Source organism: Anomaloglossus baeobatrachus, chromosome 11 (assembly GCF_048569485.1).
Source record: "Anomaloglossus baeobatrachus isolate aAnoBae1 chromosome 11, aAnoBae1.hap1, whole genome shotgun sequence".
NCBI classification, from domain to species: Eukaryota; Metazoa; Chordata; class Amphibia; order Anura; family Aromobatidae; genus Anomaloglossus; species Anomaloglossus baeobatrachus.
This window is the reverse complement of record NC_134363.1, coordinates 16,701,584-16,725,808: the sequence shown is the minus strand read 5'-3', so window position 1 is coordinate 16,725,808 and position 24,225 is coordinate 16,701,584. Positions and strand designations below refer to the sequence as shown.

The window sequence follows — 24,225 nt, the reverse complement described above, 5'->3', positions numbered from 1 at the left end:
AACTCGTCTCTGGTTGTCATTGCCCTAACGCAATCGAAATCCTCAATACATACAATAGTATTACAGCCAGACTCGGGAAGACCTAACATTTGTACAGGCACCTTGTGTCGTGTTGTTCCGGGGAACAGTTGCCTGACGTCTGCCTGGGGCCACCACTCTGCTTCTTACTGCCTGTTGTGATGCTACGCCTCCCTCCCCCTGTGCACTGCTGTCCTCGCTCTGCATATCCTCCTGCCAGGTTGGGTCAGTTACTGGATCGTCCACCACGTCGTCTTCCTCTTCCGCACCCTGCTCCTCCTCCTGACTTCCTGACAATTGTGTCTCATCATCGTCCACCCCTTGTTGAGACACGTTGCCAACTTCGTGAGAACGTGGCTGCTCAAATATTTGGGCATCTGTACATACAATCTCGTCATGGCCCACTTCAACAGGAGCTGGCGAGAGGCCAGAATTTGTGAATGGAAACGTGAACGAACAGCTCTTCCGAGTGTCCAAGTGTGGGATCAGTAATGTCCGTGGACGTGTACTCGGCCTGGTGGTAGGAAGGAGGATCAGGTTCTGAAATGTGCGGTGCAGTATCACGGCTACTGACACTTGACCGTGTGGAAGACAGAGTGTTTGTGGTGGTGCCAATCTGACTGGAAGCATTATCCGCTATCCAACTAACAACCTGTTGACACTGGTCTTGGTTCAAGAGCGGTGTACTGCTGCGGTCCCCAAGAATTTGGGACAGGACGTGCGAGCGACTAGATGTTGCCCTTTGTTGTGGCGAAATTAGAGCTTGCACACAACCTCGGTCTCTGCCTGCACCACCATCACGTCCACTTCCTTGTTCGTTGACAACGCCCTTGCGCATTTTGCAATGCTGTGCTGATGTGTATTCACTAGACTTGTGCGTTATATCCAAGTTTTTGCAAAACTCACACAAATGCAGCGGAAAGCTGCCACCAACAGGCACACACGTGCGGTTTTTAAATGCAAGCACGGAGGCACTAAGAACCTAACAGGTCTCTATCCAGGGACAACGTGGAGCCTCCCAATTTTTGGCTGCCCTGCCTAAGGGCTATACTACAATAGACCCACTTCCTTACAATGGGCACTTCAGGTTTACAGGCCATCATGCACGTCTCTATCCAGGGACAATGTGGAGCCTCCCAATTTTTGGCTGCCCTGCCTAAGGGCTATACTATAATACACCCACTTCCTTACAATGGGCACTTCAGGTTTACAGGCCCTCATGCACGTCTCTATCCAGGGACAACGTGGAGCCTCCCAATTTTTGGCTGCCCTGCCTAAGGGCTATACTACAATAGACCCACTTCCTTACAATGGGCACTTCAGGTTTACAGGCCATCATGCACGTCTCTATCCAGGGACAATGTGGAGCCTCCCAATTTTTGGCTGCCCTGCCTAAGGGCTATACTACAATAGACCCACTTCCTTACAATGGGCACTTCAGGTTTACAGGCCCTCATGCACGTCTCTATCCAGGGACAACGTGGAGCCTCCCAATTTTTGGCTGCCCTGCCTAAGGGCTATACTACAATAGACCCACTTCCTTCCAATGGGCACTTCAGGTTTACAGGCCCTCATGCACGTCTCTATCCAGGGACAACGTGGAGCCTCCCAATTTTTGGCTGCCCTGCCTAAGGGCTATACTACAATACACCCACTTCCTTACAATGGGCACTTCAGGTTTACAGGCCCTCATGCACGTCTCTATCCAGGACAACGTGGAGCCTCCCAATTTTTGGCTGCCCTGGCAAAGGAAAATACTACAAAGACTCACTTCCTCAAAATGGGCACATTAGACTCAAGAGGCCTTCATGTACGTCTCTTCTCAGGGACATCGGAGTGCCACACAATGTTTTCACGTAAAATCTTTCATGTATTAATCTCAAAAAGTAACATACACCAGCTCTATCTCACTATTGGGTATGTGCCCTTAACATTTCCGCCATGAAAAATCATTTTGGGGTCATTTTGGAAGGTTTTCTGGTGAGTCCGTAAAAATGGCGTGAAACGCGGACAAAATTGTTCACAGCTGTGACTTTTGAGTGATAAATGCTTCAAGGGGTCTTCCCCATGCTGTTGCCATGTCATTTGAGCACTCTTCTGAGACTTTTGTGCCATTTTTAGGGTTTCTCCATGCTGCCGGGGGGTCATTTCACAAAAATACTCGGGTCTCCCATAGGATAACATTGGGCTCGTTGCTCGGCCCGAGTACACGAGTATCTTGGGAGGCTCGGCCCGAGCTTCGAGCACCCGAGCTTTTTAGTACTCGCTCATCACTACAGCCAACATTAGAAAACGTGACCGATCACTAAGGCCATTGAAACACACTGACGAAAACACAGTTGTGAGAGCAGTAACATCAGTGAGCCCACCAAAGTTTACAGCTGAGGTTACCACAGTAAACCAACTATGACCTCAGGTAAACTCACCTGATATTTTTGCATCTTTTTGTAGAAAAATGCACCAAAAACAAAATGCTTTTTTTATGCATTTTTGGTGTGTTTTTCTGGCAGGAGATGCAGATATGGTGCAGAAATGTCTGCAAAGAAATACTCAATGTTTGCATATAGCCTAATCTGTCATTGAGTTCAATAAGTTCACCTGAGGTCACTGCTGGGGTTTGCATGGTACCCTATCTGTGACCTCAGGTGGACTCACTTCAGGTGAACTCATTGAACTCAATCCCAGATTACCAGAATGTGTGCGAATTCTGGTAATGCAGCATAGAGTTAATGCTACCAGATTACCAGATTATTGACTGCAAAGGTGTTGGCTAATTAGATAATCCAGCACCATTGAAATCAATAATCTGGTAATCCAGATCCATTGAACTTAATGACAGATTCCAAAAATTAAGTTTAATGAGTTCACCTCAAGTGAGTTCACCATAGGTCACAGCTAGGGTACCATGAGAACAGCAGGTGTGACCTCAGGTGAACTCACTGACTACACCACTCTCAAAGATGGGATTCTGCCAGTGTGTCCCAAACACTGCAGTGATCGGTCAAGCTTTCGAATGTGACCAAGCACTGTGCCTTCTGGATGTAGCAGAGCCAAAATTGTCAGGGGACATCTTCATATTGATTACATTGGCCCTGCAGGGGGGTTTTAAGGGTTAATAATTTGGAGAAAGAGGGTTTTTTAATTTTTAAATAAAAGGTTTTACTCTGTGTTTTGTGTTTATTTCTATTACTTACACGATTGGTAATCAAGGGTCTCATAGTTTTTTTGACAAATCCCAGTTGTCATTAATCCCTTATTTTAAACTGATTGCCACCACATTGTGGCAATCAGGATGAGCAGGGTAAGAGCCAGGAATCTTTCATCTAATGGATGTGCCAATACTTTGGCAGCTGCAGGCTGCTATTTTTAGGCTGAGGAGGGCTCAATAATAGAGATGAGCGAACCGGTCGCGGTTCGGCTCGAGGTCGGTTCGCCGAATGGAGGTCCCGTTCGAGTTCGGTTCGTCGAACGTTCGACGAACCGAACTCGAGCTGCATAGGAAACAATGGCAGGCAATCACAAACACATAAAAACACCTAGAAAACACCCTCAAAGCTGTCCAAAAGATGACAAACAACTCACAACACAACACAAACACATGGGAAAGTGACAAGGACATATATTCATGCGAAAACAAAAGAGCTGGACAAGGAAAAAGAGGAGGAGACACAGATATATGAGTATATGCAAGGAAACATCGATGCCATTACTGTGCAACTTGAGCCCTGCTCATTTTAGGCTCCCAATCTGGATAAATTGCCTGAGCTTGCCACGTATGCCTTGGGGATCTTGTCGTGTCCTGCAGCCAGCGTTCTCTCGGAACCTGTCTTCAGTGCTGCTGGGGGTCTGCTGGCAGATAAGCACACGTGTCTGTCCACTGACAATGTGGACATGGCTCTCAGAGGACTTTTCTTCCCCTGGGTCAGCCAGGGGACAGGAAAGGCACGCGTATTTTTGAGAGTGCTTCATGCAAAGCATCTTTTTCTTTTTCAAAAGGGGGGTCAGCTGATGCCAGTCAAGTGGGGTGTGTGTGGCCCAATTAGTGGCAACGAGGGAGACTGTGGTTGGAGTCCCCTCGCTGTGTTTCTAAAATAACCAAGATGAACAAGTCATGGCTCTCAGAGGACTTTTCTTCCCCTGGGTCAGCCAGGGGACGGGAAAGGCACGCGTATTTTTGAGAGTGCTTCATGCAAAGCATCTTTTTCTTTTTCAAAAGGGGGGTCAACTGATGCCAGTCAAGTGGGGTGTGTGTGGCCCAATTAGTGGCAACGAGGGAGACTGTGGTTGGAGTCCCCTCGCTGTGTTTCTAAAAGAACCAAGATGAACAAGTCATGGCTCTCAGAGGACTTTTCTTCCCCTGGGTCATCCAGGGGACGGGAAAGGCACGCATATTTTTGAGAATGCTTCATGCAAAGCATCTTTTTCTTTTTCAAAAGGGGGTCAACTGATGCCAGTCAAGTGGGGTGTGTGTGGCCCAATTAGTGGCAACGAGGGAGACTGTGGTTGGAGTCCCCTCGCTGTGTTTCTAAAAGAACCAAGATGAACAAGTCATGGCTCTCAGAGGACTTTTCTTCCCCTGGGTCAGCCAGGGGAGGCGAAAGGCACGCGTATTTTTGAGAGTGCTTCATGCAAAGCATCTTTTTCTTTTTCAAAAGGGGGGTCAACTGATGCCAGTCAAGTGGGGTGTGTGTGGCCCAATTAGTGGCAACGAGGGAGACTGTGGTTGGAGTCCCCTCGCTGTGTTTCTAAAAGAACCAAGATAAACAAGTCATGGCTCTCAGAGGACTTTTCTTCCCCTGGGTCAGCCAGGGGAGGCGAAACGCACGCGTATTTTTGAGAGTGCTTCATGCAAAGCATCTTTTTCTTTTTCAAATGGGGGGTCAACTGATGCCAGTCAAGTGGGGTGTGTGTGGCCTAATTAGTGGCAACGAGGGAGACTGTGGTTGGAGTCCCCTCGCTGTGTTTCTAAAAGAACCAAGATGAACAAGTCATGGCTCTCAGAGGACTTTTCTTCCCCTGGGTCATCCAGGGGACGGGAAAGGCACGCGTATTTTTGAGAGTGCTTCATGCAAAGCATCTTTTTCTTTTTCAAAAGGGGGTCAACTGATGCCAGTCAAGTGGGGTGTGTGTGTGGCCCAATTAGTGGCAACGAGGGAGACTGTGGTTGGAGTCCCATCGCTGTGTTTCTAAAAGAACCAAGATGAACAAGTCATGGCTCTCAGAGGACTTTTCTTCCCCTGGGTCATCCAGGGTGTTTTACATGATTTTCGAAGGGCATGACATGCCTAAGAGGTTGAGTTTCATCATCTGCAACTTGTTGGCAACAGAAAGGCTGCCTTTACACCCTTTTGAGACCGAGGATTTTCGAGACCTTATGCCCATTGCAGTGCCCCAAGAGCCGATGGCCCGTCGTCACTCCTTCTTCAAGAAAGGCGTGCCCGCGCTACCACAGCAGGTCGCACACAACCTCACCGATTCCTTGAGAAACTCTGTGTGTGACAGGGTGCATTTCACCACAGATACTTGGACCAGTAAGAATGGACAGGAGAGTTACATGTTGCTGACTGGGCACTGGGTAACTATTGTGAGAGATGGAGAAGGGTTTGCTGTACAAGTCTTGCCGTCCACACGACTTGTGTGTCAATCCTTCATCTGTATGTACAAGTTCCTCCACTGCTTCTGCCTCCTCAACCTCGTGTGGGTCCTCCACCTTGGCCCAAACCCTGTGTGGTCAGGCCACCCGCGTTGTAACTGCGCCCAAGGAATCTCACACACCTCCTTACTATGCTGGCAGCAGAGCTCAAGGCCATCAGGCGGTCAAATATTTACTTTGAAATGTAGGGGAAATGTGAGACAACGCTGAGGAATTGTGGACGGTTAGCTCTGGAGAGTGAGACTAAGTTTCATCAATGGTTGTCTCCACTCAACTAGCAGCCAGGGAAGGTCGGGTGCGACAATGATGCAAACCAGTCTGCGACCCTTCTTCAGGGCAATGTGGCACACGTGCCTTGTATGGCTCACGTGTTGAACCTGGTTGTCCAGCAATTTTTAAAACACTATCCCGGCCTACATGGCCTTCTGCAGAGGGCACGGTGTAACGTCTGCCTGGATCGACAAACTCAGATGGGCTGTAAAGGATAGGCTAGAGGCAAGCCACTCACCAAGCTGGACACCCAGAACCCTGAAACCCTTTAACCCCTATACAGTGATTTGGAATTACACAGGGCCCAAGTTGATCAATACCTGTGGAAGGCTGCAGTTCCAGAGAATAGTAGTCATGCAGGGTCAAAAACATTAATTGAGGAAGAGGAACAGAATGGGATGGCCAGGACTTAATCAGAAAACAAGCAGAGGTGAAATGCGGATCGGCCAACGAGGTACATAAACAGCAAGCAGGAAACGTAGTCAGGTAACAAGCACACAAACTCATAAAACTGAACTGGGGGTAACAGTAACAAGATGTTCATAGCTTTGTCTGGCAGCGGTCTGCAGACAGGAGGGGCCTAAAAAAGGGTGTGGTGTCTTCCCATTGGTTGTAGCTGAATGATGGTACTTCATCTGTGAGATACCCACCACCTACATTCAGCCTGTGGTTCTGTATCTGTCAAGGTAACGCAACCCAGTGGGTGACCATAACCTGCGTCCACCTGCGCCGCAGGCATCGACTCCTTTCCCATCATCAGCACTATGCACGAAAGGAACACGTTGTCACCTGGCGACCGGAGTACAAATTGATTGAGTGGACTACGTTGGTGACTTAACAGTCGTGTGCGGCAATGATGCAAACCTGTCTGCGGCCCTTCGTCAGGGCAGTGTGACACACGTGCCTTGTATGGCTCACGTGTTGAATCTGATTCTCCAGCAATTTTTAAAATACCATCCCGGCCTACATGGCCTTGTGCAGCGGGCACGCTGCTATGTGCTCACTTTCATCCTTCGCACCCAGCAGCTCAACAACTTTCATCGCTCCTGAAGTCTTAAGGCCCTGTCACACACAGAGATAAATCTTTGGCAGATCTGTGGTTGCAGTGAAATCAGGGACATATTGTTCCATTTGTACACAGCCACAAACCTGGCACTGATAGTCCACAATTTCACTGCAACAACAGATCTGCCGCAGATTTATCTCTGTGTGTGACAGGGCCTTTAGGGTCTGGCAGTTAAACGCCGGAAATGTGATGTTCCGACACGCAGGAATTGGAATCTGCACATGTTGCAGCGTCTGTGGCAGCACCGCAGAGCCCTGCTGAAATACGGTATGACGTATACCCTGGGCTAACTTGATCCAGAGGTGGTGCATATCATGCTGCTGGAGTGGTGTCAGATCAAGGACCTATGCACCCTTCTACACAGTTTACAAATGTCGATGAAGATGTTTAGCACTGGCGATGCCATTCTCAGCGTGACAATTCTGGTCATCTACAAGATGGAGCACACTGTAAGCATTATTCGGAGTCAGGTGTTGGTCCAAGAGGAAGGGGAGGAAGTACAGGAGGAGTCATATGCAGAAGGGATAATAAGATGTACAAGGTCCATACGGTGAGCGGCACCTAGGCAGCAGTCATGGTGGGGGATAGGGATTAACAAGGGCGCATAGTATCAGCAAAAATTGTTGAGGAAGGTGCAGGAGCCCATGAAGAAATGGAGGACGAACTTGCGATGGGCATGGAAGACTCAGCAGATGAGTGAGAGCTTGCTCACATTTCGGTTGTGCGAGGTTGGGGGGAGAGGGCAGAGGAAGGAGGCACGATTCTCACCTCTCTGCCACCAACAAACAAAGGACTTGGTCCTCCTGGATGCACAAGACACATGAGCGCCTTCTTGCTGCACTACTTACAACATGACCCTCGGATTGTACGAATTCGAAGTAATGCTAACTTCTGGGTTGCCACACTGTTAGATCCTCGGTACAAGACCAAATTTGGCTAAATAATTCCTGCCATAGAAAGGGACGCACGTATACAGGAGTATCTGCAGAAGGTGGTACGGATTCTTAGATCTGCTTTTATCAGTAAACACCAGTGCTGCACAGAGTGAATCTCAATGCTTTGTCATGGATAGGAGGAAATGGTCTTACTTGTCCACATCTGAGGGACCGAGGGCTGGCTGCTGTGCTGAGACGGCATTGAGTACAGTGTCCCTGCAGAGTTGCACTTTTGGTCATATACCAAATGAGTTGAAAAAGGACATATGCTGGTGAAAAGGGGAACAGGTGTGTTGGAAAGGGGAAAAAAGTTTTTGTCCATGGGTTTGTTGGTTAAGCAAAAGTAACATTTGATGAAGAAACACCATCTGTTATGGTGGGACTGGCAGATTTGGATAAGGTGGTATATACTATGTTACCGCTATATAACGAAAATTAATAAGAAAAGAAAGAGAAAGGTATATATCCCCATTAGCAGTCAGTGTCCACCGTGCTCCCAGATGGAAAAGGAGAGGTTGGCAACTGGAAGGTTAGGTTGAGGATACAGAGCTGTGTGGCTATGAAACTAATAGATGCCTGAACCGAGTTAGTCGCCACTCGGATCTTGAGAGTGGGAGCCCTGTTAGCGTCACAGGGTCCACATGCCCACCCAGCCCAGGAACTCCCTGTTAACATCACAGGGGCCATTCAGTATGCTGACCGTGAGCATTGGGGCCACACCTGTGGACAGCAGGCGCATCAGCAGCAGCAGGCCTGTTAATGCCACTGGGCTGCACAAGCAGGACTTGTAGGACAGGAGCTGGTCTTAACCGTTCTGCGTTACCAACTGTGGTGGCGGCCTGCATCAACGCCCTATCCCTGCCTACCTAAAGCCGCAATGGATTCAACACATGGAGGTGTGCTCTTTCGGAGCATAATAAAAGACTGCACACCTCCTTGTTGGCTCCAGCCCGTTTTATAACCTGGGTCCGCCCCAAACCAGGGTGGACCACAATGCACCTCCTGGAGACAAAAGCAGAGTGACACGTCATGAGTGGCATAACTAGCGTCCTGTTTGGAACCGCAACTTCGATAATGACCTCATGGCTGTCATGACCCAAACACCTCACCAGTCATCGTCTGACCATCAATAATGAGGTGACAAGTCATAGGGGCGGGCCTCTGCAAGCCATTTGGGAGTGGCCTGGCCACATCGTCAGGACACCTGATGCCCTGTGGTCTATATGGGCCCCCCAGGGGCAGGGCCAAAGAGTTCATTACCGGACCTAGTCTCTGATGCAGTAAGTGCCTGAGCATGGTCAATTGCAAGAAATACAGTCTCTGAAAAAAGACTATCAGCTTTAGCATGGTGTCTAGGCACAAAACAGGACTTAGACCCGGCACGGAATGCAAGTACCTGTGCAAAGAGGCTTTTCACACTAAGTGTGGGAGCATGCGCTGTATCCCGAAATGAAGACTTAGCCTCAGGAATGGCACAGTCAGGCTGAGCATACTCACTAGGCGAAAGACTGGAGTTAGGCTGCGGCTGGGGTAAATCGGCACACGCATGCGCACTAGCTGCCTCTCCACACTTACACGTGGAGGAGAAATTGCTCTTCAGGTGTGAACTTGGAGATGCTGTCTATGAACAGAAGGAAAAGCTAAAGGAAGCCTCACTTTCTATCCCTTCGAATTATCAAATGCAGCAATGAATTCCCTGAGTTTGCTATAACATTAGCGTAGCAAAATGTGCATGAGGGTGTCATGTAGAGGTGCTAGAAATAGCTTGGCACCAGTGGGACAATAATGAAATACAACAGCCAGTTCTATGATGCCACTAAATGGCAGTATTTTTTGCTATCATTATAGCTTATTAAAAACAGAGCAGGAGGGTGTACTGCACAGGTGCTACAAATAGCTTGGCACCAGTGGGACAATACTGAAGTCCAACAGCCACGTTTAGGATGCCACTAAGTTCACTCAGTGTTTGCTAGTATAATGGCTTAGTAACAATGAGTTTGAGTGTGCAATGCAGGCAGACGTGCTGCAAATATCTTTGCACTAGTGAGACTATACAGAAGTCCAATAGCCACGTTTAGGATGCCACTAAGTTCACTCAGTGTTTGCTAGTATAATGGCTTAGTTATAATGAGTTGGAGTGTGCAATGCAGGCAGACGTGCTGCAAATATCTTTGCACTAGTGGGACTATACAGAAGTCCAATAGCCACGTTTAGGATGCCACTAAGTTCACTCAGTGTTTGCTAGTATAATAACTTAGTAACAATGAGTTGGAGTGTGCAATGCAGGCAGACGTGCTGCAAATATCTTTGCACTAGTGGGACTATACAGAAGTCAAATAGCCACGCTTAGGATGCCACTAAGTTCACTCAGTGTTTGCTAGTATAATGGCTTAGTTATAATGAGTTTGAGTGTGCAATGCAGGCAGACGTGCTGCAAATATCTTTTCACTAGTGGAACTATACAGAAGTCCAATAGCCACGTTTAGGATGCCAATAAGTTCACTCAGTGTTTGCTAGTATAATGGCTTAGTAACAATGAGTTGGAGTGTGCAATACAGGCAGACGTGCTGCAAATATCTTTGCACTAGTGGGACTATACAGAAGTCCAATAGCCACGTTTAGGATGCCACTAAGTTCACTCAGTGTTTGCTAGTATAATGGCTTAGTTATAATGAGTTTGAGTGTGCAATGCAGGCAGTCGTGCTGCAAATATCTTTGCACTAGTGGGACTATACAGAAGTCCAATAGCCACATTTAGGATGCCACTAAGTTCACTCAGTGTTTGCTAGTATAATGGCTTAGTAACAATAAGTTGGAGTGTGCAATGCAGGCAGACGTGCTGCAAATATCTTTGCACTAGTGGGACTATACAGAAGTCCAATAGCCACGTTTAGGATGCCACTAAGTTCACTCAGTGTTTGCTAGTATAATGGCTTAGCTATAATGAGTTTGAGTGTGCAATGCAGGCAGTCGTGCTGCAAATATCTTTGCACTAGTGGGACTATACAGAAGTCCAATAGCCACGTTTAGGATGCCACTAAGTTCACTCAGTGTTTGCTAGTATAATGGCTTAGTAACAATAAGCTGGAGTGTGCAATGCAGGCAGACGTGCTGCAAATATCTTTGCACTAGTGGGACTATACAGAAGTGCAATAGCCACGTTTAGGATGCCACTAAGTTCACTCAGTGTTTGCTAGTATAATGGCTTAGTAACAATGAGTTGGAGTGTGCAATTTAGGCAGACGTGCTGCAAATATGTTTGCACTAGTGGGACTATACAGAAGTCCAATAGCCACGTTTAGGATGCCACTAAGTTCACTCAGTGTTTGCTAGTATAATGGCTTAGTAACAATGAGTTGGAGTGTGCAATGCAGGCAGACGTGCTGCAAATATCTTTGCACTAGTGGGACTATACAGAAGTCCAATAGCCACGTTTAGGATGCCACTAAGTTCACTCAGTGTTTGCTAGTATAATGGCTTAGCTATAATGAGTTTGAGTGTGCAATGCAGGCAGTCGTGCTGCAAATATCTTTGCACTAGTGGGACTATACAGAAGTCCAATAGCCACGTTTAGGATGCCACTAAGTTCACTCAGTGTTTGCTAGTATAATGGCTTAGTAACAATAAGCTGGAGTGTGCAATGCAGGCAGACGTGCTGCAAATATCTTTGCACTAGTGGGACTATACAGAAGTGCAATAGCCACGTTTAGGATGCCACTAAGTTCACTCAGTGTTTGCTAGTATAATGGCTTAGTAACAATGAGTTGGAGTGTGCAATTTAGGCAGACGTGCTGCAAATATGTTTGCACTAGTGGGACTATACAGAAGTCCAATAGCCACGTTTAGGATGCCACTAAGTTCACTCAGTGTTTGCTAGTATAATGGCTTAGTAACAATGAGTTGGAGTGTGCAATGCAGGCAGACGTGCTGCAAATATCTTTGCAGTAGTGGGACTATACAGAAGTCCAATAGCCACGTTTAGGATGTTACTAAGTTCACTCAGTGTTTGCTAGTATAATGGCTTAGTAACAATGTGTTGGAGTGTGCAATGCAGGCAGACGTGCTGCAAATATCTTTGCACTAGTGGAACTATACAGAAGTCCAATAGCCACGTTTAGGATGCCACTAAGTTCACTCAGTGTTTGCTAGTATAATGGCTTAGTTATAATGAGTTTGAGTGTGCAATGCAGGCAGACATGCTGCAAATATCTTTGCACTAGTGGGACTGTACAGAAGTCCAATAGCCACGTTTAGGATGCCACTAAGTTCACTCAGTTTTTGCTAGCATAATGGCTTAGTAACAATGAGTTGGAGTGTGCAATGCAGGCAGACGTGCTGCAAATATCTTTTCACTAGTGGGACTATACAGAAATCCAATAGCCACGTTTAGGATGCCACTAAGTTCACTCAGTGTTTGCTAGTATAATGGCTTAGTAACAATGAGTTGGAGTGTGCAATGCAGGCAGACGTGCTGCAAATATCTTTGCACTAGTGGGACTATACAGAAGTCCAATAGCCACGTTTAGGATGCCACTAAGTTCACTCAGTGTTTGCTAGTATAATGGCTTAGTAACAATGAGTTGGAGTGTGCAATGCAGGCATACGTGCTGCAAATATCTTTGCACTGGTGGGACTATACAGAAGTCCAATAGCCACGTTTAGGATGTTACTAAGTTCAATCAGTGTTTGCTAGTATAATGGCTTAGTAACAATGAGTTGGAGTGTGCAATGCAGGCAGACGTGCTGCAAATATCTCTGCACTAGTGGGACTATACAGAAGTCCAATAGCCACGTTTAGGATGCCACTAAGTTCACTCAGTGTTTGCTAGTATAATGGCTTAGTTATAAAGAGTTTGAGTGTGCAATGTAGGCAGACGTGCTGCAAATATCTTTGCACTAGTGGGACTATACAGAAGTCCAATAGCCACGTTTAGGATGCCAGTAAGTTCACTCAGTGTTTGCTAGTATAATGGCTTAGTAACAATGAGTTGGAGTGTGCATTGCAGGCAGACGTGCTGCAAATATCTTTGCACTAGTGGGACAATACAGAAGTCCAATAGCCACGTTTAGAATGCCACTAAGTTCACTCAGTGTTTGCTAGTATAATGGCTTAGTTATAAAGAGTTTGAGTGTGCAATGCAGGCAGACGTGCTGCAAATATCTTTGCACTAGTGGGGCTATACAGAAGTCCAATAGCCACATTTAGGATGCCACTAAGTTCACTCAGTGTTTTCTAGTATAATGGCTTAGTATCAATGAGTTGGAGTGTGCAATGCAGGCAGACGTGCTGCAAATATCTTTGCACTAGTGGGACAATACAGAAGTCCAATAGCCACGTTTAGGATGCCACTAAGTTCACTCAGTGTTTGCTAGTATAATGGCTTAGTAACAATAAGTTGGAGTGTGCAATGCAGGCAGACGTGCTGCAAATATCTTTGCACTAGTGGTACTATACAGAAGTCCAATAGCCACGTTTAGGATGCCACTAAGTTCACTCAGTGTTTGCTAGTATAATGGCTTAGTAACAATGAGTTGGAGTGCGCAATGCAGGCAGACGTGCTGCAAATATCTTTGCACTAGTGGGACTATACAGTAGTCCAATAGCCACGTTTAGGATGCCACTAAGTTCACTCAGTGTTTGCTAGTATAATGGCTTAGTAACAATAAGTTGGAGTGTGCAATGCAGGCAGACGTGCTGCAAATATCTTTGCACTAGTGAGACTGTACAGAAGTCCAATAGCCACGTTTAGGATGCCACTAAGTTCACTCAGTGTTTGCTAGTATAATGGCTTAGTTATAATGAGTTTGAGTGTGCAATGCAGGCAGACGTACTGCAAATATCTTTACACTAGTGAGACTATACAGAAGTCCAATAGTCACGTTTAGGATGCCACTATGTTCACTCAGTGTTTGCTAGTATAATGGCTTAGTTATAATGAGTTGGAGTGTGCAGAGGACAGGAGGGTACAGTGGCAGGATTGTGGGGCTCTGGGTAGAGGAATGGAAGCCTGCCTTTCTATCCCTCCTAATGGGGAAATGCAGCGAGGAAATCCCTGACCTTAGCTACACAGACGCTGTCATCTTGTGTAGCTTTTAAACTCTATGGCTCTGACCCTGTCGGTATGAGCCCTTAAAATGACTGATAGAAAGTGCTATCCCTAAGCTGTCCAGCGCTGTGTATGGAGCGTATACAGCAGTATCGGCGATAGGAGCTGCGCCAGTGATGTCTGACACCAAGGACGCAGAAGGCAGATAATGGCGTGCTGGAGGAAAATGTCCGGTTTATAATGCAGGGACATGTGACATGGACATCCTATCACACATGCCGTTGCTTCTCTGGCTAAAAGTCCACTTAGCTGTGTGTGTGTCTGGGATTGGCTGACATGCTGGCCCGCCCCACTACACATGCGCGCTTAGGGAAGGAAGACAAGGAAAAAAAAATGGCGATGAATGCGCTGTTCCCGCACACTATACACTGAAATGTCATAATAGTGTGAGTCACAGAGTGACTTACACTATTACAGTGGAAAGCCAGCTAGGAATTAACTGTTTTTTTTGCTGCTAGAACCGTTCTCGAACGTATCTAGAACTATCGAGCTTTAGCAAAAAAGCTCGCGTTCTAGTTCGATCTAGAACAGCCCCCAAAATCACTCGAGCCGCGAACTGGAGAACCTCGAACCGCGAACCGCGCTCAACTCTACTCAATAACCATAGGCCTCCCCAACCTTAGAATACCAGCCAATAGATGTCTGCTTTATTTTGTCTAGATATTAAAATTGGATGGGGGACCCAATGCCATTTTATCAATTATTTATTTCAATAGTTATAAAAAGCATCCTGGAGTCCCTCTAATTTTGATACACTGCCAAGATGATGCAGACAGCTGGGGGCTGCAGCCTCCAGCTTTCAGCTTTATCTGTGCTGGGTATCAAAATATATGGAGGACTCTAAGCCATTTTTACCAATTATTTATTTATTTTGTTATTCCACTTTGATAACCTAGAGAGATAGTGTGAGGGTAGCCAATTACACATGTCGGGACAAGATGTTTGGGGCGCTTTCTGACTGCAACTATTCCCAGATGCTGTCACATATGATTGGCAAGGGAAACAGTGAATACTCATAAGATGCAATGAGCAGACCTGGAAACAGTGTGGCAGCTGTGTGGAAATTCGGTAAGTATAGTTGTTCCCCTATTATCCCCACTTTGCTTCCTTTTTCCATTTTTTTATTTATTTTTTTATCCGGGCAGCAAAACCCGAAAAGTAGCATGGACTTTCCTAAGAAGACCTTGTTAGAGGACAATGCAAGGATGTTAGGTGTCTGGTACGGACCCTGAATTTTACAGTTTGGGCTCATAACTACACAGGAGCTCTATAAACCTTTTGCTTTACATGGATTGATACTAACACAACTTTTGCTTTCAAACACCATAAAATCCAATTAGATCATACATATTGCTTACCAAGATAATGTACTTGCCCCCTATATTGGAAACATCTGTTCATGGATCCAGTGCAGTTTATCTCTTTGGTACTGTTACATTCCTCAAAGGTGCCGATACAGTAGGCAAATGGACATTTCACACCATTTGGTGATGGATCTTCGGGAATAACTGGAGAAATACAGAAAATGAAATATTTGGATTGCGTATTGACTTAAAACATATAAAGGGAATCTGTCAGCAGATTTTTGCTATGTAATTTGAGAGCAGCATAATCTAGAAGCTGAAACCTTTATTTTAGTGATGTGTTATTTTCTGGTCTTAATTCTATTATTTTGATACAATCACCATTTTATTTACTGCAGATCTAGCAGTACTCAGAATGCTGAGTCCTGTATATTGACAGAAATTGACAGCTGCTAATCAGTGGTATGACCAAGTTTCTATAGAGCAGCAGGACTAGGAGGCATGAGGCAGCTAGTCCTGTAGTGATAATCTACTGCTGACAAAACGCAGATAGTATTGCGGTTTTTGAATTACATAGCAAAATCCTCCTGAGAGATTCCCTTCAATGTTATGCGCTCCATTTCATAGAAATCTTTGCTTGATTTTGAACTTGAGTAATATTTTGGTTTTGTCAGTCATTTTTTCTAAAATGGTTATTTCCATTGTGACACTTACGTTCATATCCATCAGTGTTGCATAAGTCTCCAGTGCAGCATTTGGCATAAAATCGATACTTTATATTGTCCATTGCTGCTGAGCCATTGGTCCCACACATGGTTTCATTTGCACAGCTTTTCAGTATTGATTTAAACATATTAACTTCTACAAAAAAAGAAAATAAACATCAGAAAACAAGAACTGAGAGGGTGACATCATAATTTTCTTAAAGAAGAAATAAGTTACACTCACTTCTGTCATAATATTGGGAAGTGGTCATGCATCGATTTCCAAGACATTCAATCTCAGACGCATTACATTTTGTGGAGTTAGTAGCGAAGCAGGAATAACATTTATAAGACAGAGCTGAAAAAAGGAGATATTTCAGTGATATTATATGGTGAGAATCATAAAATTAAGAGGCATTCAGGTGACAAGATTAATATATTGATTGTTATTGACATATTTTTTTTATTATCATACCCAACAAGATCAGGATACATGTTACTTCCAACACTTAGCCCTATCGCGACTTGAATTACCGACTTATAAATGATTTTTTATTATATAATTGGTGTCTAAACTTTTCTTTATTTATTCCCATACCATGTTTTGATAATTTTCTTCATCCACTACTTTTACTTTAAGAGAATTAACCTTTTAGATCAATCACAAGTTTTTACAAATCATCTATGTAGCGTAAAAATGGGTTTAAATAAAACCATCTCTGGTTAAGAATGTTTGGTCTATGGGAACACACCACTTGATTTAGTAAGTGATAAAACCATGGTATGTTTTGAGAAACATTTACAGTAGGTCCAATTTCACCGTTTATTTTTGAATATGGGAAAATTGGTGCCATAAACCAGATTTACCAGAGATGTACAAGAATCATAAGAAATTGCATTTAACCTGTTTAAAATGATAGAGGAACTTTTCAATAAAGTTTGACAACACTCCTTGGTGCCCTATGTGTATATAATGTGTAGTGACTAGATTCATCTTACCTGAGACAACAAGAGCGGAGATCAAGCAAAGTGAAGCAACCAGGTTCTTCATTTTGGATGAATGGGTGGCTTCTCGGATTCTCTTCTGCGTGTCTTGTTGTCTGCATACATGGATCATATAAATACTGTTTGGAAGGGTAAAGAAACTATTGTATCATGGGATGGATGAGATCTACCCCAAAACACTTCCCTAACAGCGTCATTCTGCTCTCAGCAAAGTTCATGTTTCTAGTAATACATCAATACAATGATGATAACTCTTACTACAAATCCATCAGAATGTCTTTGTATTTGATCTTGCCTTAAGAGAATGGTCTTGTATTGTTTGCTTTTTTGCAATGTTTAACTATTAGCTGGTAATATATCAGGAGGATATATTTGCCTTCCCTGCGGAAGTTTGGGTGGAATTATTTTATTTGTCAACAGAAGCTTTTACTATCTCTCTCTTGCCAAAAGTAAATTTCCATTACTTCACCCCATTTTCATTTTCATAAGTTAAATAGATGAAATCCCTTATCCTATTACTAGAGTTGAGCGCGGTTCGTGGTTCGAGGTTCTCCAGTTCTAGGCTCGAGTGATTTTGGGGCCTGTTCTAGATCGAACTAGAACTCGAGCTTTTTGCAAAAGCTCGATAGATCTAGAAACGTTCAAGAACGGTTCTAGCAGCAAAAAAACAGCTAATTCCTAGCTTGGTTTCCGCTGTAATAGTGTAAATCACTCTGTGAATCACACTATTATGACATTTCGGTGTATAGTGTGCGTGAACAGCGCCTTCAGATCACTGCTGTTTCTATAATGGCGATCGCCAATTTTTTTTTTTTTCCTTGTCTTCCTTCCCTAAGCGTGCGCGTCTTGTGGGGTGGGCCAGCATGTCAGCCAATCCCAGACACACACACAGCTAAGTGGACTTTTAGCCAGAGAAGCAACGGCATGTGTGATAGGATGTCCATGTCACATGTCCCTGCATTATAAAACTGGACATTTTCCTCCAGGACGCCATTATCTCTTCTGCGTCTTTGGTGTCAGACATCACTGGCGCAGCTCCGTCCTCCTGAGTCCTATCGCCGATACAGCTGTATGCGCTCCATACACAGCGTTAGACAGCTTAGGGAGAGCACTTTCTATCAGTCCTTTTAAGGGCTCAAACCGGCAGGGTCAGAGATCCATAGGTGACAGGTATTGAAAACAGAGACAGCGTCTGTGTAGCCAAGGTCAGGGATTTCGTCGCTGCATTTCACCATTAGGAGGGAATAGAAAGGCAGGCTTCCATTCCTCTACCCAGAGCCCCACAATCCTGGCACTGTACCCTCCTGTCCTCTGCACACTCCAACTCATTATAACTAAGCCATTATACTAGCAAACACTCAGTGTACCTAGTGGCATACAAGAAGTGGCTATTGGACTTTGCTATAGTCCCACTAGTGCAAAGACATTTGCTGAGCACGTCTGCCTGCATTGCACACTCCAACTCTTTTTAACTAAGCCATTATACTAGCAAACAGTCAGTGTACCTAGTGGCATCCTAAACGTGGCTATTGTACTTTTGTCTAGTCACACTATTGCAAAGATATTTGCATCACGTCTGCCTGCATTGCACACTCAAACTCTTTTTAACTAAGCCATTATGCTAGCAAACAGTCAGTGTACCTAGTGGCATCCTAAACGTGGCTATTGGACTTTTGTGTAGTCACAGTACTGCAAAGATATTTGCAGCACGTCTGCCTGCATTGCACACTCCAACTCTTTTTAACTAAGCCATTATACTAGCAAACAGTCAGTGTACCTAGTGGCATCCTAAACGTGGCTATTGGACTTTTGTCTAGTCACACTATTGCAAAGATATTTGCATCACGTCTGCCTGCATTGTACACTCCAACTCTTTTTAACTAAGCCATTATACTAGCAAACAGACAGTGTACCTAGTGGCATCCTAAACCTGGCTATTGGACTTTTGTGTAGTCACAGTAGTACAAAGATATTTGCAGCACGTCTGCCTGCATTGCACACTCAAACTCTTTTTAACTAAGCCATTATACTAGCAAACAGTCAGTGTACCTAGTGGCATCCTAAACGTGGCTATTGGACTTTTGTCTAGTCACACTATTGCAAAGATATTTGCATCACGTCTGCCTGCATTGCACACTCCAACTCTTTTTAACTAAGCCATTATACTAGCAAACAGTCAGTGTACCTAGTGGCATCCTAAACGTGGCTATTGGACTTTTGTCTATTCACACTATTGTAAAGATATTTGCAGCACGTCTGCCTGCATTGCACACTCAAACTCTTTTTAACTAAGCCATTATGCTAGCAAACAGTCAGTGTACCTAGTGGCATCCTAAACGTGGCTATTGTACTTTTGTCTATTCACACTATTGTAAAGATATTTGCAGCACGTCTGCCTGCATTGCACAGTCCAACTTTTTTTAACTAAGCCATTATACTAGCAAACAGTCAGTGTACCTAGTGGCATCCTAAACGTGGCTATTGGACTTTTGTCTATTCACACTATTGTAAAGATATTTGCAGCACGTCTGCCTGCATTGCACACTCCAACTCTTTTTAACTTAGCCATTATACTAGCAAACAGTCAGTGTACCTAGTGGCATACAAGAAGTGGCTATTGTACTTTTGTCTATTCACACTATTGTAAAGATATTTGCAGCACATCTGCCTGCATTGCACACTCAAACTCTTTTTAACTAAGCCATTATGCTAGCAAACAGTCAGTGTACCTAGTGGCATCCTAAACGTGGCTATTGTACTTTTGTCTATTCACACTATTGTAAAGATATTTGCAGCACGTCTGCCTGCATTGCACACTCCAACTCTTTTTAACTAAGCCATTATACTAGCAAACAGTCAGTGTACCTAGTGGCATACAAGAAGTGGCTATTGTACTTTTGTCTATTCACACTATTGTAAAGATATTTGCAGCACGTCTGCCTGCATTGCACAGTCCAACTTTTTTTAACTAAGCCATTATACTAGAAAACAGTCAGTGTACCTAGTGGCATCGTAAACGTGGCTATTGTACTTTTGTCTATTCACACTATTGTAAAGATATTTGCAGCACGTCTGCCTGCATTGCACACTCCAACTCTTTTTAACTAAGACATTATGCTAGCAAACAGTCAGTGTACCTAGTGGCATCCTAATCGTGGCTATTGTACTTTTGTCTATTCACACTATTGTAAAGATATTTGCAGCACGTCTGCCTGCATTGCACAGTCCAACTTTTTTTAACTAAGCCATTATGCTAGCAAACAGTCAGTGTACCTAGTGGCATCCTAAACGTGGCTATTGTACTTTTGTCTATTCACACTATTGTAAAGATATTTGCAGCACGTCTGCCTGCATTGCACACTCAAACTCTTTTTAACTAAGCCATTATGCTAGCAAACAGTCAGTGTACCTAGTGGCATCCTAAACGTGGCTATTGGACTTTTGTCTATTCACACTATTGTAAAGATATTTGCAGCACGTCTGCCTGCATTGCACAGTCCAACTTTTTTTAACTAAGCCATTATGCTAGCAAACAGTCAGTGTACCTAGTGGCATCCTAAACGTGGCTATTGTACTTTTGTCTATTCACAATATTGTAAAGATATTTGCAGCACGTCTGCCTGCATTGCACACTCAAACTCTTTTTAACTAAGCCATTATGCTAGCAAACATTCAGTGTACCTAGTGGCATCCTAAACGTGGCTATTGGACTTTTGTCTATTCACACTATTGTAAAGATATTTGCAGCACGTCTGCCTGCATTGCACACTCAAACTTTTTTTAACTAAGCCATTATACTAGCAAACAGTCAGTGTACCTAGTGGCATACAAGAAGTGGCTATTGTCCTTTTGTCTATTCACACTATTGTAAAGATATTTGCAGCACGTCTGCCTGCATTGCACACTCCAACTCTTTTTAACTAAGCCATTATGCTAGCAAACAGTCAGTGTACCTAGTGGCATCCTAAACGTGGCTATTGGACTTTTGTCTATTCACACTATTGTAAAGATATTTGCAGCACGTCTGCCTGCATTGCACAGTCCAACTTTTTTTAACTAAGCCATTATGCTAGCAAACAGTCAGTGTACCTAGTGGCATCCTAAACGTGGCTATTGGACTTTTGTCTAGTCACACTAGTGCAAATCTATGTGCAGCACCTCTGCATGACACCCCCCTGCTCTGTTTTTAATAAGCTATAATGATAGCAAAAAATACTGCCATTTAGTGGCATCATAGAACTGGCTGTTGTATTCCATTAGTGCCCCACTGGTGACAAGCTATTTATAGCACCTCTACATGACACCCTCATGCACATTTTGCTACGCTAATGTTATAGCAAACTCAGGGAATTCATTGCTGCATTTGATAATTCGGAGGGATAGAAAGTCAGGCTTCCTTTAGCTTTTCCTCTGTTCATAGACAGCATCTCCAAGAGCAATTTCCCCTCCACGTCTAAGTGTGGAGAGGCAGCTAGTGCGCATGCGTGTGCCGATTTACCCCAGCTGCAGCCTAATTACAGTGTTTCGCCTAGTGAGTATGCTCAGCCTGACTGTGTTATTCCTGACACTAAGTCTTCATTTCGGGATACAGCGCATGCTCCCACACTAAGTGTGAAAAGCCTCTTTGCACAGGTGCTTGCATTCCGTGCCGGGTCTAAGTCCTGTTTTGTGCCTAGACACCATGCTAAAGCTGATAGTCTTTTTTCAGAGACTGTATTTCATGCTACTGAGCATGCTCAGGCACTTACTGCATCAGAGACTAGGTCCGGTAATGAACTCTTTGGCCCTGCCCCTGATGTGGGGGGGCACATATAGACCACAGGGCATCAGGTGTCCTCCCAAATGGCTTGCAGAGGCCCACCCCTATGACTTGTCACCGCATTATTGATGATCAGACGATGACTGGTGAGGTGTTTGGGTCATGACAGCCATGAGGTCATCATTGAAGTTGCGGTTCCAAATAGGACGCTAGTTATGCCATTCATGACGTGTCACTCTACTTTTGTCTCCAGGAGGTGCATTGTGGTTCACCCTGGTTTGGGGTGGACCCAGGTTATAAAAGGGGCTGGAGCCAACAAGGAGGTGCGCAGTCTTCTATTATGCTCTGAAGGAGCACACCTCCATGTGTTGAACCCATTGCGGCTTTAGGCCAGAGGTAGGCAGGGATAGGGTGTCGATGCAGGCCACCACCACAGTTGGTAACGCAGAACGGTTAAGACCAGCTCCTGTCCTACCAGTCCTGCTTGTGCAGCCCAGTGGCATTAACAGGCCTGCTGCTGATGCGCCTGCTGTCCACAGGTGTGCCCCTACGCACACGGTCAGCGTACTCAATGGCCCCTGTGTTGTTAACAGGGATTTCCTGGGCTGGGTGGGCATGTGGACCCTGTGACACTAACAGGGCTCCCAGTCTCCAGATCCGAATGGCGTCTAACTCGGTTCAGGCTACTATTAGTTTCATAGCCACACAGCTCTGTATCCTCCACCAAACCTTCCAGTTGCCAACCTCTCCTTTTCCAACTGGGTACGGTGGACACTGACTGCTGATGGGGATATATACCTTTCTCTTTCTTTTCTTATTAATTTTCGTTATATAGCGGTAACATAGTATATACCACTTTATCCAAATCTGCCAGTCCCACTGTAACAGATGGTGTTTCTTCAGCAAATGTTACTGTTGCTTAACCACCAAATCCACGGACCCAAACTTTTTTCCCCTTTCCAACACACCTGTTCCCCTTTCCACCAGCATCTGTCCTTTTTCAACTCATTTTGATATATGACCAAAAGTGCAACTCTGCAGGGACACCGTACTCAACGCCATCTCAGCACAGCAGCCATCCCTCGGTCCCTCCGATGTGGACAAGTAAAAGACCATTTCCTCCTATCCATGACAAAGCGTTGAGATTCACTCTGTGCAGCACTGGTGTTTAGTGGAAAAGTAGATCTAAGATTGCGTACCACATTCTGCAGATACTCCTGTATACGTGCGTCCATTTCTATGGCAGGAATTATTTTGCCAAATTTTGTCTTGTACCGGGGATGTAACAGTGTGGCAACCCAGTATTCTGGATTACTTTGAATTCGTACAATCCGAGGGTCATGTTGTAGGTAGTGCAGCAAGAAGCCGCTCATGTGTCTTGTGCATCCAGGAGGACCAAGTCCTTGGTGTGTTGGTGGCAGAGAGGTGAGAATCGTGCCTCCTTCCTCTGCCCTCTCCCCACAACCTCGCACAACCGAAATGTGAGCAAGCTCTCACTCATCTGCTGAGTCTTCCATGCCCATCGCCAGTTCGTCCTCCATTTCTTCATGGGCTCCTGCACCTTCCTCAACACTTTTTGCTGATACTATGCGCCCTTGTTAATCCCTCTCCCTCACCATGACTGCCGCATAGGTGCCGCTGACCATCTGGACCTCGTAGATCTTGTTATCCCTTCCGCATATGACTCCTCCTTTACTTCCTCCCCTTCCTCTTGTCCCAACACCTGACTCCGAATAATAATTACAGTGCGCTCCATCATGTAGATGACCAGAATTGTCACGCTGAGAATGACATTGCCAGTGCTAAACATCTTCGTCGACATTTGTAAACTGTGTAGCAGGGTGCATAGGTCCTTGATCTGACACCACTCCAGCAGCGTGATCTGCACCACCTCTGGATCAAGTTATCCCAGGCTATATGTCATAACGTATTGCAGCAGCGTTCGGCGGTGCAGCCACAAACGCTGCAACATGTGCAGATTCAAATTCCTGCATGTGGGCACATCGCATTTCAGGCGTTTAACCACCAGACCTAAAGACTTCTGTAGCGACGAAAGTTGTTGAGCTGCTGTGAGCGCACGATGTAAGTGAGCACATAGCGAGCGTGCCCGCTGCACAAGCCATGTAGGCCGTGATGGTGTTTTAAAAATTGCTGGAGAATTAGGTTCAACACGTGAGCCATACAAGGCACGTGTGTCACATTGCCCTGACGATGGCCCGCAGCCAGGTTTGCATCATTGCCGCACACGGCTGTTAAGTCACCAACGGAGTCCGCTCCATCAATTTGTACTCCGGTCGCCAGGTGACAACGTGTTCCTTTCATGAATAGTGCTGATGATGGGAGAGGAGTCGATGCCAGCGGCGCAGGTGGACGCAGGTTATGCTCACCCACTGGGCTGCATTAC

General features: G+C 45.1%; 1 protein-coding gene across 2 annotated transcripts in view; it reads right to left on the bottom strand.

Moving 5' to 3' along the window:
* Positions 1 to 17,175, bottom strand: part of LOC142256076 (uncharacterized) — a 39,349-nt gene extending 22,174 nt beyond the window's left edge. The window contains exons 1-4 of one of the 2 annotated variants that reach the window (XM_075327586.1): positions 17,057 to 17,175; positions 16,302 to 16,415; positions 16,068 to 16,214; positions 15,408 to 15,557 (exon numbers count right to left, since the gene is read on the bottom strand). In XM_075327586.1, the coding sequence (XP_075183701.1) occupies positions 15,408 to 15,557; positions 16,068 to 16,214; positions 16,302 to 16,415; positions 17,057 to 17,174 (529 nt within the window). In that variant the 5' untranslated portion in view covers position 17,175. The remainder of the gene's footprint in view (positions 1 to 15,407; positions 15,558 to 16,067; positions 16,215 to 16,301; positions 16,416 to 17,056) is intronic. The other variant, XM_075327585.1, reaches the window with a different exon arrangement.
* Between the last annotated feature and the right edge of the window lie 7,050 nt (positions 17,176 to 24,225).